The sequence below is a fragment of the Stigmatopora nigra genome, chromosome 7 (genome assembly GCF_051989575.1).
Source record: "Stigmatopora nigra isolate UIUO_SnigA chromosome 7, RoL_Snig_1.1, whole genome shotgun sequence".
In the NCBI taxonomy this organism is placed as follows: Eukaryota; Metazoa; Chordata; class Actinopteri; order Syngnathiformes; family Syngnathidae; genus Stigmatopora; species Stigmatopora nigra.
In genome coordinates, this window is record NC_135514.1 from 7,580,065 (window position 1) to 7,594,763 (window position 14,699).

At 41.8% G+C, this 14,699-nt stretch overlaps 2 protein-coding genes across 3 annotated transcripts; one reads left to right on the forward strand and one right to left on the reverse strand.

Annotated features, from left to right (window-relative positions):
* The first annotated feature begins 109 nt into the window (after window positions 1–109).
* Window positions 110–4,067, forward strand: LOC144199433 (uncharacterized). Its single transcript, XM_077721072.1, has 3 exons — window positions 110–297; window positions 375–534; window positions 1,114–4,067. The coding sequence occupies exons 1-3, from the start codon at window positions 271–273 to the stop codon at window positions 2,289–2,291; spliced, it is 1,365 nt and encodes a 454-aa protein (XP_077577198.1). The 5' UTR covers window positions 110–270; the 3' UTR covers window positions 2,292–4,067.
* LOC144199429 (discoidin, CUB and LCCL domain-containing protein 1) lies at window positions 3,493–14,690 on the reverse strand. 2 transcript variants are annotated; one of them, XM_077721064.1, is made up of 15 exons: window positions 14,515–14,690; window positions 10,623–10,844; window positions 9,310–9,447; window positions 7,978–8,029; window positions 7,840–7,912; window positions 7,617–7,750; window positions 7,509–7,546; window positions 6,909–7,100; window positions 6,498–6,610; window positions 6,258–6,429; window positions 6,095–6,178; window positions 5,924–6,017; window positions 5,721–5,758; window positions 5,538–5,645; window positions 3,493–4,854 (listed from the first exon to the last, which is right to left on the reverse strand). In XM_077721064.1, the coding sequence occupies exons 1-15, from the start codon at window positions 14,582–14,584 to the stop codon at window positions 4,466–4,468; spliced, it is 1,917 nt and encodes a 638-aa protein (XP_077577190.1). In that variant the 5' UTR covers window positions 14,585–14,690; the 3' UTR covers window positions 3,493–4,465. The 2 variants fall into 2 exon arrangements, with proteins under 2 accessions (XP_077577190.1, XP_077577189.1); XM_077721063.1 differs by having other exon boundaries at window positions 5,538–5,648; window positions 14,515–14,689.
* Window positions 14,691–14,699: the final 9 nt, after the last annotated feature.

The window sequence follows — 14,699 nt, forward strand, 5'->3', positions numbered from 1 at the left end:
ATCTTTCTTGAAAATATGGCGAATGAATAGGACTTTGCTCATTCCCTGTAGGCTTAGTCCACTGCCTTAAGATGGCCACTGCTTATCAAAGCCGGTGACGTATTTCGTTCCATCCATGTGATTTGACGGACCAGGAACCGTTTATGATGTCGTGCTACAGCTCCAAGTAAAGCCATAGAATTGATCATCTTTTGTATTTCCTTCCATCGCGTTTCGCGCAACATTATTTTAGAGTAAAGTGTGTTATTTGAGTCCTTCAAGTGCCAACTGATGGACAAAGACAAGAGGAACGACATGGTGAGTTGTCCGCCAGCCTCGCCACCAAAGCAAACCGTTCTGCTAGTCTCTGATTCGGTTCTGTGTTTCGCTACTAGCCCGAGCACAGCTCATGGATGGGAATGCATCAGTTCCTCGGTGACCTCCTGGTGTCATCTGGAAGCTCAGCGAAGGAGCAATCCGACGTCCTGAATGTGTGGACCATGTTAGGAGGGGGATCGCTCCAACAACCTCGGCCAATCCACAAGAGCGAGCGAAGTAAGGCCCCACAAGGCAAACGCTTTTCCAATCTTGTCAAGAAAACTCATGTAGATTTTTGTTTCTTTGCCTGATTGAATAAGACCGTGAACGTTTAATGTGTACATTTCGATCCGAATTATCGCCGTTTTTAGCCACGCCACGTTATGCCAATTAAGATCGAGGAAATGGAATTGCTGCACAATGAATAACGGTAGACACAAAGACCGTAGTTTAAGTGTGATGAATTGAGAGAAAAAAAAAAAAACCAAGCGGAAGCCACGCCCCCTGGCATCCACTTGCTAATAGAACACAGCACTCAAGTAAAAAAATAAATAAATAGGGATGACCCTACTTTGCGGATTTTCATTTTCACGGTCTACAATCGAGGGATTACTGTAGTCTCATTTTAGTGGATCAAACCAGTCTGGCATTTAAAATGTCTCCTGACAGAAATGCCACCCGTGTCGTCTAAATTGAAGCATCCATGCAAACCATTAAGCCCCATTGCAATTCTCCAACTGCTAGCCAATGTCTTCCTCGGATCTCTTAAGGCTCTCTTATAAACAAATGTATTGGTTTGCCTGTCATGTGTGCTAGATTTGCGCCATGTCTGCACCTGTCTGGGCTGCTCTCTCTCCTCATCCTTACTTGCGCCCTCGGAGGCTCCAAAAGAGAGCGACTCCCTCTCGGACACGGCCACCACAGGCACTACACACCTTGTCGCCCCCGCCGCCGGCTGCCCAGAAGCGGGGGGCTCCTCCGAGGACGGCCCCGCCGACCCGGAAACCCCGCTATCCCGACTGTCCTCCTTAAACCGCCTCTCCTCCGCGTTGACTCACGCACGCCACCACTTTCAGCAACAGTGCCACTCTGTCGGCAGCCGCCTGCCGTGCCCAGTGCCCCCTTTCCCTTGCCTGGCGTCCCTCCAGTCCCACCTGCTCCAGCGCGATCCCGAAGAACAGGACGCCACGCCACACTCTTGCATGCACTGCGCCGCTTCCTTCGCCAGACCATCGCAGCTACTGCAGCACCAGCGCACCGAACACGCCCTCGAGCCCACCGGCTTCTTATGCACGGAGTGCGGTCGGACCTTCAACTCGCACAGCAACTTGCGCATCCACCTCCACGTACACACGGGGGCCCGACCGTACACCTGTTCCGAATGCGGAAAGGGTTTCAGCCAATCGGGCGCCCTCAAGATCCACAGGAGGATACACACGGGCGAGCGGCCGTATTCCTGCGGCTTCTGCGGGAGGAGCTTCCCCCATCTGGCGGGGGTCCGAGCCCACCAAAGGATCCACACGGGGGAAAAGCCGTACCGCTGTATCCACTGCGGTAAGTGCTTCACTCAATCTGGAGCGCTGAAGATTCACACCCGCATCCACACCGGAGAGAAGCCATTCTCGTGTGAAATATGCGGGAAAGCCTTTTCCAACCGCTCGGGCGTCCGCTTTCACTACCAAACGGTTCACGGTCTAAACCCAGAGTCGACAGGATTCACGGGGGTGCCGCTGGGGCGACCTCGCACTTACCCACCCGCTACTGACGCGGTAGCCCCTCGAACCGGGAGTCCGCCCGGATTTACCCAGCTGGCGCAGGGTCTGACCGATGTAGAAAGCAGTAGACTCGCGTATGTCTGTGAGGACTGTGGTCTGCGTTTTAAAGACGCACCTACCCGGAATAAACATCAGGCTACAGTCCACTACTCTGCGGACGAAGTGACCCCTAAAGAAGGAAGCACGAATGAGGGAGTGCCCCTCGATGAGGGTGACTAAGTCACCCGGTTGTATTGGTCGTACAATTTGTTGCAAAATTATGTTTTGTGAAACATAATATATATATACAGTGGTACCTCTAAATACAAAATATTAGGTGACAAAATGCCTCCATGGGAAATTTTTGAATCAGGATACGAAAGGAGGTCAAGTTGCCAAACATAAAATCTCCAAAAAAATCAAACAGCCCCAGAAAACGTAAATAATTTTCCTGTTTGAATTGATCATTTGAAGTTAAGTTGTGTGTTTACGTGCATGTTTGTATGTTTTGTTGGTTGCCAAACGTTTGCCAAACGTTTCCCAACCTTTTTTGAGCTGCGGCACACTTTTTGCATTGAAAAAAATGTCAAGGCACCACCACTAGCTGAAAATCTTTTCATTCAAAACTATGTTGCCTATTTGAACATTATCAAGTTGTTCCCATCAAAGTTTTATTAACAGGAACTAAATAAGTATTTTGATCAATTCGAGTTACAAAACCACTTCTGGCACCAATTTATTTTGGAAGTTGCGCTATCCCTGTATGCATGTGTGTGTGTGTGTGTGTGTGTGTGTGTGTGTGTGTATATACTATATTTAAGTATGTATATGAAGTTAGATGTCACACTTTTATTATGCACCCCAGTGAAAAGGTTCATTTTGTTGTTGTTTGTCTTGTTAATTGAGGTGAAACTATTTATTATAGCCATTCTTTATAGGAAGCGGGCACCTTTAGTGCAAGCAATTATTTTTTTCATCAATGTTAGTACTTTTTTAGCCAATTGCCCACCAAATGCTAATTCCCTTCATCCCATGCCCCTGTGTTAGTCTACCAATTTTTGCGCGTGGGTATCATTGATGGGACAAAATAGCTTTTAAGCAGTTATAGAAGCCTTAAGAAATTGTCTATTTGCATACTCATTTTGAGAAAGTCTTTCACATGAAGGTCATTTATACACGGTGTTGTCTAGACTTTTACCATGAGAAAAACTTGTATTTATTGAATACGGCGGCACTTGAACACCTACATTGGTATTATTTATTTTCTTGTGTAAGTTTAATTTAAAGAGCATGCTTGCACAAGAACCAATTACTTGTTCCTATTTATTTGTTGTGGGCTTCCAAATTGTGAATTTCCACTTATTGCACGTAGGTTCAGCAACAAGAAAATGCATATTAAAAAAAAAAAGCCAAAATACCAAAAACAATTTGGCAAGAAAAAAAGTTTCGGTTGATTGTGGGAGTAAGAATCTTTTTTTAATTTATTTATACAAACTATTATGTTTCAATACGACAATTCTGTTTCCAATGGTTAAGAAATATTTGCACTGTTTCAATCTCCAAGTGATTTTAGCATATTATGAACCTTAAAGTTCTGTGATGGCTTCATTATGTTCACATGCAAAATAACATTGTTGTGCCTTCACCATTGGAATGCTGTTTCTCCTTTTGTTGGAATGCTTTTCCCCTTTAGTTATTGACCAAATAACTACAATGACATTCAAATATGGCCCTTTCTGCTCAACCAATTGTTACATAGTAAAAATGTACAAAACCGCTGTATTTTAAATACGCACAATGAACTTGTACTGAAAAGGTTTGTCATTTTTTACTCAATTATCCACTGCCCTTGATCAAGCTTGACGTCCGGTTAATTTTGACTGAGAGGACTGGCGCCGAATGAATACATTACATAACGTTTTTACCTTTTTAAGGCGATTGAGATTCTTGTTCATACATATTTTCAATGTTGGTGTGGAACACTTAAGTAAAAAAACAAAAACCTTTTGTTAGACACTTCTTTGTTTCTTTTATGGGTCCAGACACATCAAATTTCAACATTGTGCCTTTTAGGTGTCATAAAATGTTCCATTTTAAGCATGTACAGCAACTGTCCAGGAAAAAGTAACTGTACTGCATTCTTATGAGTCATTTGTTGGAACGGACTGTAACTACTTTTCCAAAAGTGCAGGCTGTGACCAAAAATGCCCTTTTGTCCATAACATTAATAAAAGATATAAGCCAAGAAGTTTTAATGTCTTTTGTGCAACACTGTCTGTGTATTGGCACTTTTCTTCTTCTGGGTTCACAGTTGTATGCGTCAACTCAACTTTGGGTACCCAAGTCATTGAAGTTTTCCAACTCACAATTATAGTCCACTTGGGATACCACAGTCCTTTTTTTGCGAGTTGTCCTCATAAAGGTTGGTCATACTTCTGCAGTAAAGAGTAGCACGACTTGGGCTCGGCATAGACGGTGCTGGCGGGTCGTGGCGTGTTGCCACGTATAGCTGGAGTGCAATAGCCATTGTCCAGCATCCTGTGGGACGGGCAGTCGTAAGTCCCGTGTGAGCCAGCAGATGTCGACGTAGGAGGCCTGAGTGCGGTACCCAACGTCGAGGTTGCACATTCCTGCTCTCCGAAGGGCGTGGCGTATTCGGGTTCTGGCGGGAGAGGCTCTGCGTACTCTGGGAGGGATCCTGGGGAGTCGTAGTGGTTGAACGTGAAGGGGACAGTGTAGCCTTCGTCCGAGGCAGGACGAAATGTAGAACCCGTCTTCTGTCCAATTGCGGGTTGAGCGTAGTCTGCAAAAACAAATGCATTTCATTTCAAATAGTTACAAAAGACATCTTTACATCTCCTCTAACATGCCTCTAACTGGGGAAATTAACGACTTAGGGGAGAAGCTTGTTAACCAAATTACATGACAGTCAGGCTACTGTGCCCGCTTAACAAATTTAGGATATTATTGTCCAGTTTGTTTTATTGTCGTTGGGAAAATGAGCCTAAGATTGATCTTCAATAGGTGCCCGTTTGGCCACTATCAAAATGTCTCTGGCACCTCCTCAGGCATTCTTTTTTTAGAAATGTGAGCTCTAGCAGCCTCAATCTCAGAGCCCTTTTCAATAGAGAGGCCATGCCGGACGCCGTTTTGTCTTAGCGTCGCCCCCTCTGTCCTGATTATCAGTCTCAATGAAGGGGCCCCCTATCTGAGGGGAGGCGGTGGGAGGGTTCGAGCTACGAGGCCTTTATCGAGGCGCCAATTAAAGAGTCCCTTTAGAAAAGGCTCGGCGGTCCAAAGAAAGGAATGTTTATACAGTGACTGGGTGACAAGAAAAAGAATGGACAGCCCATGGAGAGGGTTTAGAAGGCAGCTTATCTCAGGGGGCGGGTGTGAAGAAAGGCGGGGATGGCCCCTAAAACCCCTAAGGTCCTACGACTAAGTGCGTGGACAAGCATATCATAGATACAACTATATCATTCTCACCATTGAGCGGAGGGCTAGGTAGGTCATCGTGGATATTTCGCTCCAGAGGGTAGGAGATGAGTTCTGACGAAGCACATGAGAGCGCCTTCACCTGGAAATTCTGGCAACCTGCTAAACGCACAGCGGTCGTAATGCTTTAACGCCAATAATCAACCAGTTAAGAAAAAATAATAGCGCACATACTTGTTGGCATGGAGTACTTCAATTGGGAAGCTTTTTTCCTACAAAGAACAAAACATTCATCATATTTATTCTTCTAACAACTGGCGAGTGGGCCATTCCTGAATTGCAGGATATTTGTCTACCAAATGTTTGAAAAATAAGCTTTGCAATGTTGCCAATTTGATATTTTTAATATTAGGCATAAACAGGTTAGGTTGTATTACCTTCTCCTCCACCAGACTCCAGCTAACAAGCACCCAAAACACATGATCAGCCCCGAAACCACGCCCACTGCGATGATGACTGCTTGACTGACACCTTTGGGGGTCACGACTCAATCAATTAGGGTTCATGTATACCTCCACTACCATTCCAAACAAGTAATGTGCACTCACTCTGCCTGGACTCCACTAGAACTGGACCAATCGTTGGCCAGGTGTTGTTGGGAGACGGGGGGTAATCTTTGCTGGGCGTAAATTCTGTCAGAAAACCAGTAAATTCAGTCCGTTCATGTGATCGGATATAAAAACATTCTGTTGAGATAAACGCTAGATGTACCTGTAGGTGAGCGAGACCTTGACGTGACCTTGACGGGGCAGCCGAGGATTTGGAGCTGAGCCGAAGCCTGGCCGAGCCATCCCCGAGGGCTCACGCGGATAAAACGAGCCGTGGCCGAGGGGAAAAGGCTGTTGAGTACCCTCGAGTGACCATCGGCGTAGGACTCAAACACCTTGTCGAAAATATGAGAAAATTATTTTTCCATAACCACACGGGCACTTTTTTTTATGCTGAACCCACCTTTTCTTCTCTGCTGACTGCATCTTTGTACACTTTCCAGTTCTTTCGGTCTTTACTGAAAAGAAGGATGTAAGATGTGATGTGGTTCTCTGTGGATCCGGTTGTGATGACACCTAAAGAAATGCAGTGGAAGAATGTGGTTTCACTTCACATTTTCTCACTCAATATCTCAGCGGCTTCTTGAACTGAAAGGTGGAAGCAACTCAAATTCTGTCAGTTAGCAAGTCTCCCTAAAGACAACTTCCTTCTAAAATACAGTTGTCTGAAGGCCATTGTAAGAAACACATCTTTTTTTCTATTTATACAGTGCTTGTTGCTCCATTAGAAAATCCATTTGAAAATGATTTTAAGGAAATTTAATATAACAGAGATTCTTCTCTTTTTCAGTCATAAAATTGAATTTGATCCTACCTGTGATCATACTTTTATCAGAGAGTCCAAGTTCCACCCAGGGCGATTGATCATCCCGCTTTGCGGTCCAGACAATCTCTTTGTGTTCAAAATGCAGGTTTCTATTGGACCAGGACAATTTATGCTCATGGCTCTCTTGGTTCCCAAAAGACGAGGCGTTTAAACCGTACACCGCCAGGATATCGTTACAATCTGTTGAGTAATCAGAGGAAAGGATGGCCTGCTGTAAAGAGTTCATTACACAAATACGTTGACATACGAGTGCCCCAACATATGTGCAACTCCAACGTGGAAACGTCTCTATTGTTACTCAAATTAGAGCAAATACAAATGTTTTTCCATTCCAATATCCTGTTTTTTGGTGTTTTTCTGAGGGTTGAAACAAATAAGACTGTTTTTAGTTGATTTCTATGGGAAATGTTGATTTGAGATACGACTAAATCGACATACGAGCTCAGTTCCGGAAGGCATTAAGCTTGTATCTCAAGGCACCACTGTAGTTTCCTGCTAATGTTTGCTAAAAAACCATATAAAGGAAAATATTTGTAGATTTCAACACACTTCTGAATGGAAATGAGACTTGAGTTGGGCAGGATTTACCTTGAGAAAACATCAGCTTCTTTTCAGATAACGACCCTCTGTTCAAAGAGAGCATTTGATTTAGTTGGCGATGTCACTTCAGCGCATTATAAGATTCAACTTACTGACGTTTTAGTAAGGATCCCATTGGAAAAGGTGGACTCATAGAGCGTGAGGCTCTTCCCACGGCTCACACTCACACGACCCCCGACATTGTCGGACGTCGCTCCGGCGTGTACTGCGGACTTACACAGCACCGACGTCTGCACCAATAGATAAATCGCAAACCAGGTCAATTCACACATCCGCCAACATTACGACACAGACGATTTTACGCACAACTTGTACTTACATCCCGGTAGCCCCGATCGGGACCTCCCCAAACCTCTCCTGTCACGTTCTTACACCCGGCAGGACAGTAAACACTGAAATACAGAAGACATATCAGCAATTTTTGACAAAGATGAGAACCGCGTAGGGCATCACCAACCTCAAACGTGGCCCGCTAAAATGAGACCCTCGTTGTAAACAAGAAACCAGATCTGCAATAACAAGGCAGGGAAGGTATTGTACAGTATTTTCGGGACTATAAAGTACACCAGCCGAAGAATACACAAGGGGAAAAAAAAGTCCCACTGGAGTATAAATCGTATCTTTGGGAGGGCAATTTTTCGTTTATCGGACACCAGGAACAAACATGCGTAAAAGTAACAATAAAACAATGGAGTACAACTGCTTAAATAGGCATCTTTTAACAGTTTTCAGATAATTATGGCCTAAAAAACAACATAACACCCAGTCGCAAGTGAGAGAGAGAAAAAAAAACATGAGACTTACCATATTTACTCGCGTATAAGCCGTTTTTGTCAGTCCAAAAAATTTCAAGGCAATTTTCAGGTTGCGGCTTATATGCGAGTAAATATTGTAGTCCCAGGCCTAGTCAAACTATGAAAATAAATTGAGCTGTAGTCCTGCAAATACGGTAATTCGGGGAAGAGTTGGCGTCTAAAGAAATGTACATTATGCATTAAAGGCCTTTATATAATAAGCTCCCTCCCCTTCTTTTACAACATGAGATAGCCCAGTGTGGTGCATGTGTTTCTATATTAGGGGATGAGCGCTCATCTGTGTTGAGATGAGCAAGGCCTTTGTTGCACTGACTGACGTGCCGGGCGACAGGCTCTTGTTTGAGCTCAGCGAACAGACGGTTGTTTGTGCATCCAGACACGGCGAGATTTCACAAACCAGCCACGAGAAAACAGGAAGCTGTCATGCACGGAACGCAGTCCGGCTGACCTCATCCAGGGGGACTAAGTATAGACTCTTCTTAACACCAGTCGCATGATACAGTAAAAAAAAACTAAGTCCCTGTATCTTTGAGTCTAACATGAAATTAGAAAATTGACATGTCGCAGTGTTTGCATGGTCTTGGTAGTTCTCGCTCTTTAGTGAACAACTCACTCAAGCCAGGGGCCTCCCAGTATTCATGCTGGTGAGACTGGCTTTCCCAGTAAACATTTTAAGCAAAGATAGACTGAAGCTGAATGCCAATCAGCTGTTACCCACACACAGTGCAAACAATAATGTAGACAATGTGAGGGGAAAAAAAACCCAGACAACGTCAAACACATTCAAATAGCGCATATGTTTACTTGCACAGCTCCTGTGATTACATGAAAAAAGTCTAGTCATGGAGGATTGCTAGTAAAAACTTTTGTTGACCATTTTATATATTGGATAACTCAATATAGTTATTTGGATAGAATAGTGTAGTAGTGTGCAGTACAGATTTGTCTCAAACAACATGCATCATGTGTTCTACCTGGATAAAGATCTGTGGCGTAGGAGAGTAAAAACCCTCGTCCAGATCGATGTGAGCCGGACTTGAAGGTAACTGTCACTTCCTCACTAGCAAGGGACATATTCTTTTGTGATGCATTTAGCTTCCCACACACCGGACCTGTGGGCATGAGGACAAAACAAAATTAGAATTAAGTTTATGGTAAGGTAAGATTAAAAAATATTTTTAAGTGTCCATATCGTAAATAAAGTTCATATAAGTTAAATTTATGTTTATGTTACAAGTGTCTTCTCTCTTTCTCCTTCCCCTCCAATAAAACCAATAAAAATGCTTTTCCATTGTAATAACCAGCTTTTTGGTGTGTTTTTTCAAGGTGTGGGAACAAATCAATTTGTATTTAGTTGATTTCTGTGGGAAACGTTGATTTGAGATACAAGTAAATGGCCATCTGAGCTCGGTACCGGAATGCATTAAGCTCGTATCTCAAGATGTTACTGTAATTGACTGGTGACCTGACCAGGCTATTCTTAGCCTTGTGCTTAAAGTCAGACTAGACAAGATCAGGCTCACCGTGAACCCTAATGAGGACAAGTACTATATAGAAATGGAGTGGTACGGTATATATAGTTTTTGTACTTTGTACCCGTTAAATATTCAGAAATGCAGACATAGCAAGGCCTTCGTATTTGACGTTCATGATAACCATGTGAAAATCAATGAAACAAATTGTGAAATTAGGATGATTTTACTTGCATGTGCACGCCTGATTCAATGAAGCATTTATTATCCATTTGTCTATGGTTGTAACTTGCATCAGATGAAAATTATGCATCGCATTACCTTGACCTTTGACATCACGGTCAGTTGAGAAAAATTGACAAAGAAAATCAATGGAAATTGATGAGCTGTTTCTCACAAAGATAATTAAGCAATATATCAGACGTTGAACATCGTATTTCGATATGCGCATTGAGTCACTTCAAATCACGATATACTAGTAAGATTACCTAAGTCTAGTCACTGCTTGTGGAACAGTTCCTTAGCAGAAAGTAAAGAACATGACTCAGGCACTACAGTATCTAGAAACAAGCACAATTGGCAATGTAACAGTGCAACACTTCTATCAGACATTTCTCAATCGTCCTCTTGGTTTCGAGCCAAGTTTGTATGCCTTTGAGACACAAATTTTGGTGTCTGAGTTATGTCTCAAGGGATTGGCATGCCCTGTGTGTATTTGCAAGGGGAGTGTTGGCAATCAGTGAGAAAAAAAATCAGTTTGAGTATGGAAAAAAACAATACAAATGTCAAATTCAACAGCTAGGCAAACTTCATACCTAAGACGGAATCTCCATTTCTATCAGTGATGATGAGAGAGCCGTTGCTGCAACTGGAACTGCTCTCAATGTCAAAATCGCCAAAAAGAAGGTGTAATGTGCGCCCTTCTTGGACACGGAGTTTCCACTTGCACCAGGTATTACTTGGATATGTTCCCGGGTAGTTCTGTGACGCCAAAGTACCAGACTCTGATCCCAGAACTGTATGTCCACAGCCATCACCTGTAGTAATACACAAAAAAGGAATTTTGTTGTTTAAAGTTTCTAGCAAAGAAAAAACTGGAAAGCAGCCAAAAAAATAAACATTTGTAATTGTAAAAGTAAAAAGAAATGTTGTGAATGAAATTCTGCTTCATCAGCAAGAGGGTCTGCACATGTATGCAACCAAATTATTAAAGTCATATATGTGGACTTTTTGAAGTTGAAAACCGTATTTAAAAAAATGATACATCATATATCATTTTAAAGCAATGTTAGAATACATTTGCATAGGTTCCGTCTCATTCTTCTATCTTATTCACTATGTCTTTTGGTTTTGATTCTCAAATGCTCAATGTGTTCCCCACTTTCAAGCTGATTCATCACATCTGACAGATGTTTCCTGTGACCAACACTTAGACCAGACTGGAACACAAATATTTGGATTATCTAACTCATCAGTGAACCACAGTATATACTGCCAATGAGTAAATCCCATAGTGAAAAGAGAAATGTTGCGGGGGCAGTAGCGATACGTTAAGTGGTCCAGGAATGGTCAAAAGATTTCAAATGCACTGATCACTGTCTGGGCGCCATCCTTCTTCCTCGTCTTCCATATAAGGGATTTTAAGATTTGTTGAGTCCAAACTGCAGAATAACCTCGTGAGCTCACCCTGTGCCCTCACACACACTAGCCCCCAACTTGTGCACAGCTCTTTCTCTGTTTTTTTTTGTTTGCCCCTATTCAAAGACCCCTAAGCATTTCCTGGAAATACCACAGCGACATACAGTAACTGTGGGCAACAGAGCATGGATCTGTCAATCACTTTGTGGTGAAAGGTCAATTTGGTGAGAAGTGTTAAATGATCTTTGTTGCAAACAGAAGCATGAACTGAATCTGCTTTGAATTATTTGGCAAAATTGGAAAAATTGTCATAAAAAACGTTTTAAACTTATTTTGGGAAAAGCAACATACAGTCATAGCTTGACATAAGAGTGCCCCGACATAGGAGGGATTTGATATACGAGTAAAATTGTGAGAAAATATTTACCTTGAGATATGAGACAGATTTGGAGATACGAGCATTCGAGACAGCAAGGTGGCCAGGCCACGAGAGGCTGCTTATGATTTCAGAGTTTTGTCTTTCTCGACGCATATTCTGTTAATAGATGGTGAATTATAACCAATAACATGGTTTTCCATTGTAATATCCTGTTTTTTGTGTTTTTTTTCAGAGTGGGAAAGAATTAATTTGTATTTAGTTAATTTAAATGTTGATTTGAGATACGAGGAAATCGACATACGAGCTCAGTCCCGGATGCATTAAACTCGTACCTCAAGGTATGACTGTATTTTCCTATAATGCTTTGCTGATAGGACCTCACCCTCACCTCTTGGAGTTATTACAACATTGCATCAGCTAAAAACTTAGAAACATGCCAGATTTTACAGAAAGTGTAAAACGTCTTTTATAGAGCTCTCACAAGAACTCTGGCTCTGGGGGACTGCCTTAGAAGCAGGCGATGTCCCGCCAGTATACTCCTCTGACACTCCCTCCAACGGTGAAAAATTGCAGGGTTGACTTTGCCCCACATTCCGTGTCAGAGTAGACCAGTGACATTGAAAAAAAATGTGTAGGGGGTTCCAACTTTTGCACCCATTGTAAAGCCTTTTTTTGCGTAAAAAAGTATTGGCTTAAAATGTATTCCTCCTCAAATTTCACATAGGCTGTGATAATATCCTATAAGTGTTGGGTGTTAATAAAAAGTGTTACTATGGGCTGTAACCAGTGTATTTCTGTTTATTTTTGTATGGATTTAGCTTTTGTTATCATTGCATTAATTCATGAAGTAATTGCAATATTCCTCAGAGTATAAACGTATAATAATAATGAAAAAAAAGTCCGCTTTTTTTATTACCAAAATGAGTCACTTGATTTATTGTCGTAACTGTCAACTTTTGAAGAACTGTCCACAGTAGTGACCACTGGGTTAGTTTTATTTATTTATTTATTAATTCATGGCTTCAACATGTTTTCTCAGCCAAATATTTACTGTAATTGTGACTAAGCCACAGCACAGGCATATGTGACTGATAAACGCATTTGGAAATTCAACCGCTGATCAGCCTCGAAAAACACTTTTCACACAACCAGGGGGGGCAGGGGGGGAACGTGTTTTTCCACTGTGCGTGGGCCCCAACAAAGCTGTTTCCCAGCAATTACAAAGTGACTGGGAAGTTAATCATCAGCCGTTGTGACGTCCAAGAATAACTCATTTATTGCACTCTTGATATTTTTGAAAATAGAACTTGACTTGTACGCTTATTTATGCGGCATCTAGTTACAGGCACAAAATGTATTTATTTCGATTAGCGTTTGGGTTAAAAGGATGATCCGATGTTTGCATTGATATTCATGGTATCATACTTTTGCTCGGAACAAATTACTTTGACCTCCTATGACCTGCCGTCTTGGCCCGAATATATTGTTTTATTTTTAATTATAAGTATACTAGATTTAAAGCTTCTGCATGAAGTAAATACATAAATAATCAATAAATAAGTAATAAATAAGGGGTTACATAAATAAGTAGTCAGGTACAAAAAGTGACTAAAATGGTTAGCAGTCTGTGGAGTTTTAGTGAAAGTAGAAAATAAGAAATATTGCACTTTAGTTTACATTTAAATGTTCAGATATGTGATCGAATTTTTGCATGATTTGCATGAGGCAAAATAACATACTTTTTCTCTCAAATATATTGTTATAATGATTTGTTTCAAATGTACTGTCATTATTTTGTGTATATACATTGGATTTGGTCTTCAAAAAGTATTTTTTCAAATCTGAGTCTTGAAAAAGAGGGGTCGTCTTATATCAGGGCTAATACTGTGTGTATATATAAAAACACATCGTTCTCTAAACCTTAACATTATTTTATGTCGTTTTCCCCTTTTCCTCAGTCTTTCAACAATCGTAATAACTGTTTTCGTGCACGCCAATTGAATTATTATTCGACATGGACACTCGTTCGGAATATAATTTTGAACAGAATAGTCTGGATCGGGTTAGAATATTCTGCAGTGAGTGCATATGTGAATCATTTTTTACTTCGCTCAGCCTTTCACTCCTGATAATCGTGTCCATGGAAACGTAGTCCCGTGTTAGGAAGACATGTGGGAAAGGTAAACTCTTACCTGGAGGTAAACATGAAGACTATGTAAAGAATGTGTTGTGGTGGACAGGAGCAGGGAGGCCTCTCAACCATTTTGAGTGACAGTTTCCCCAAATTTCATGTTGTTTGTGATGATTAATGACCTTATTATTATTGCTGATACATTTTTCTTGTTGGTAGTCAAGAAGTAAAGATGCGTACGTACCCAGCACTATCGCTCATCATTTTTTTTCCTGCAACTGTCACGTGATCAGCAAAAATATCATGGCATTAAGATTGACCTGAGTACCAAAACGTGTAATAAACTGCTTAATTTACTGCACTGGGAAACGTGTATTGTTTGACCTGATGTTGTACAAAAGAAGATAATGGGACTGCACTACGATTTCGACTACAAACAAAACTCGTGTTTTTATTAAATATACGGGAAAACATTTTAACCGTAAAATGCCGTTTTGAGTGACCAGACCGCGTGACACAAATTTGGCGATCATGAATTCAGCTAGCATTCGCAACTTACCCTCTTGGCTGAGGACACGTGCAGAAAAAGTGCAAAATACAAGGAAGTATCCAACAAAAATTGATGTCATGATTTCCAGAGCTCAGCTCTGCTGGCAGGTAAAGCGAAAAGCTGTGAAAGCTCCCCTGCGTTTCGGTGCTCTGCTCGCTGAACTGAGGAAAAGTTGGAGTAGAAAGTATTGGGTG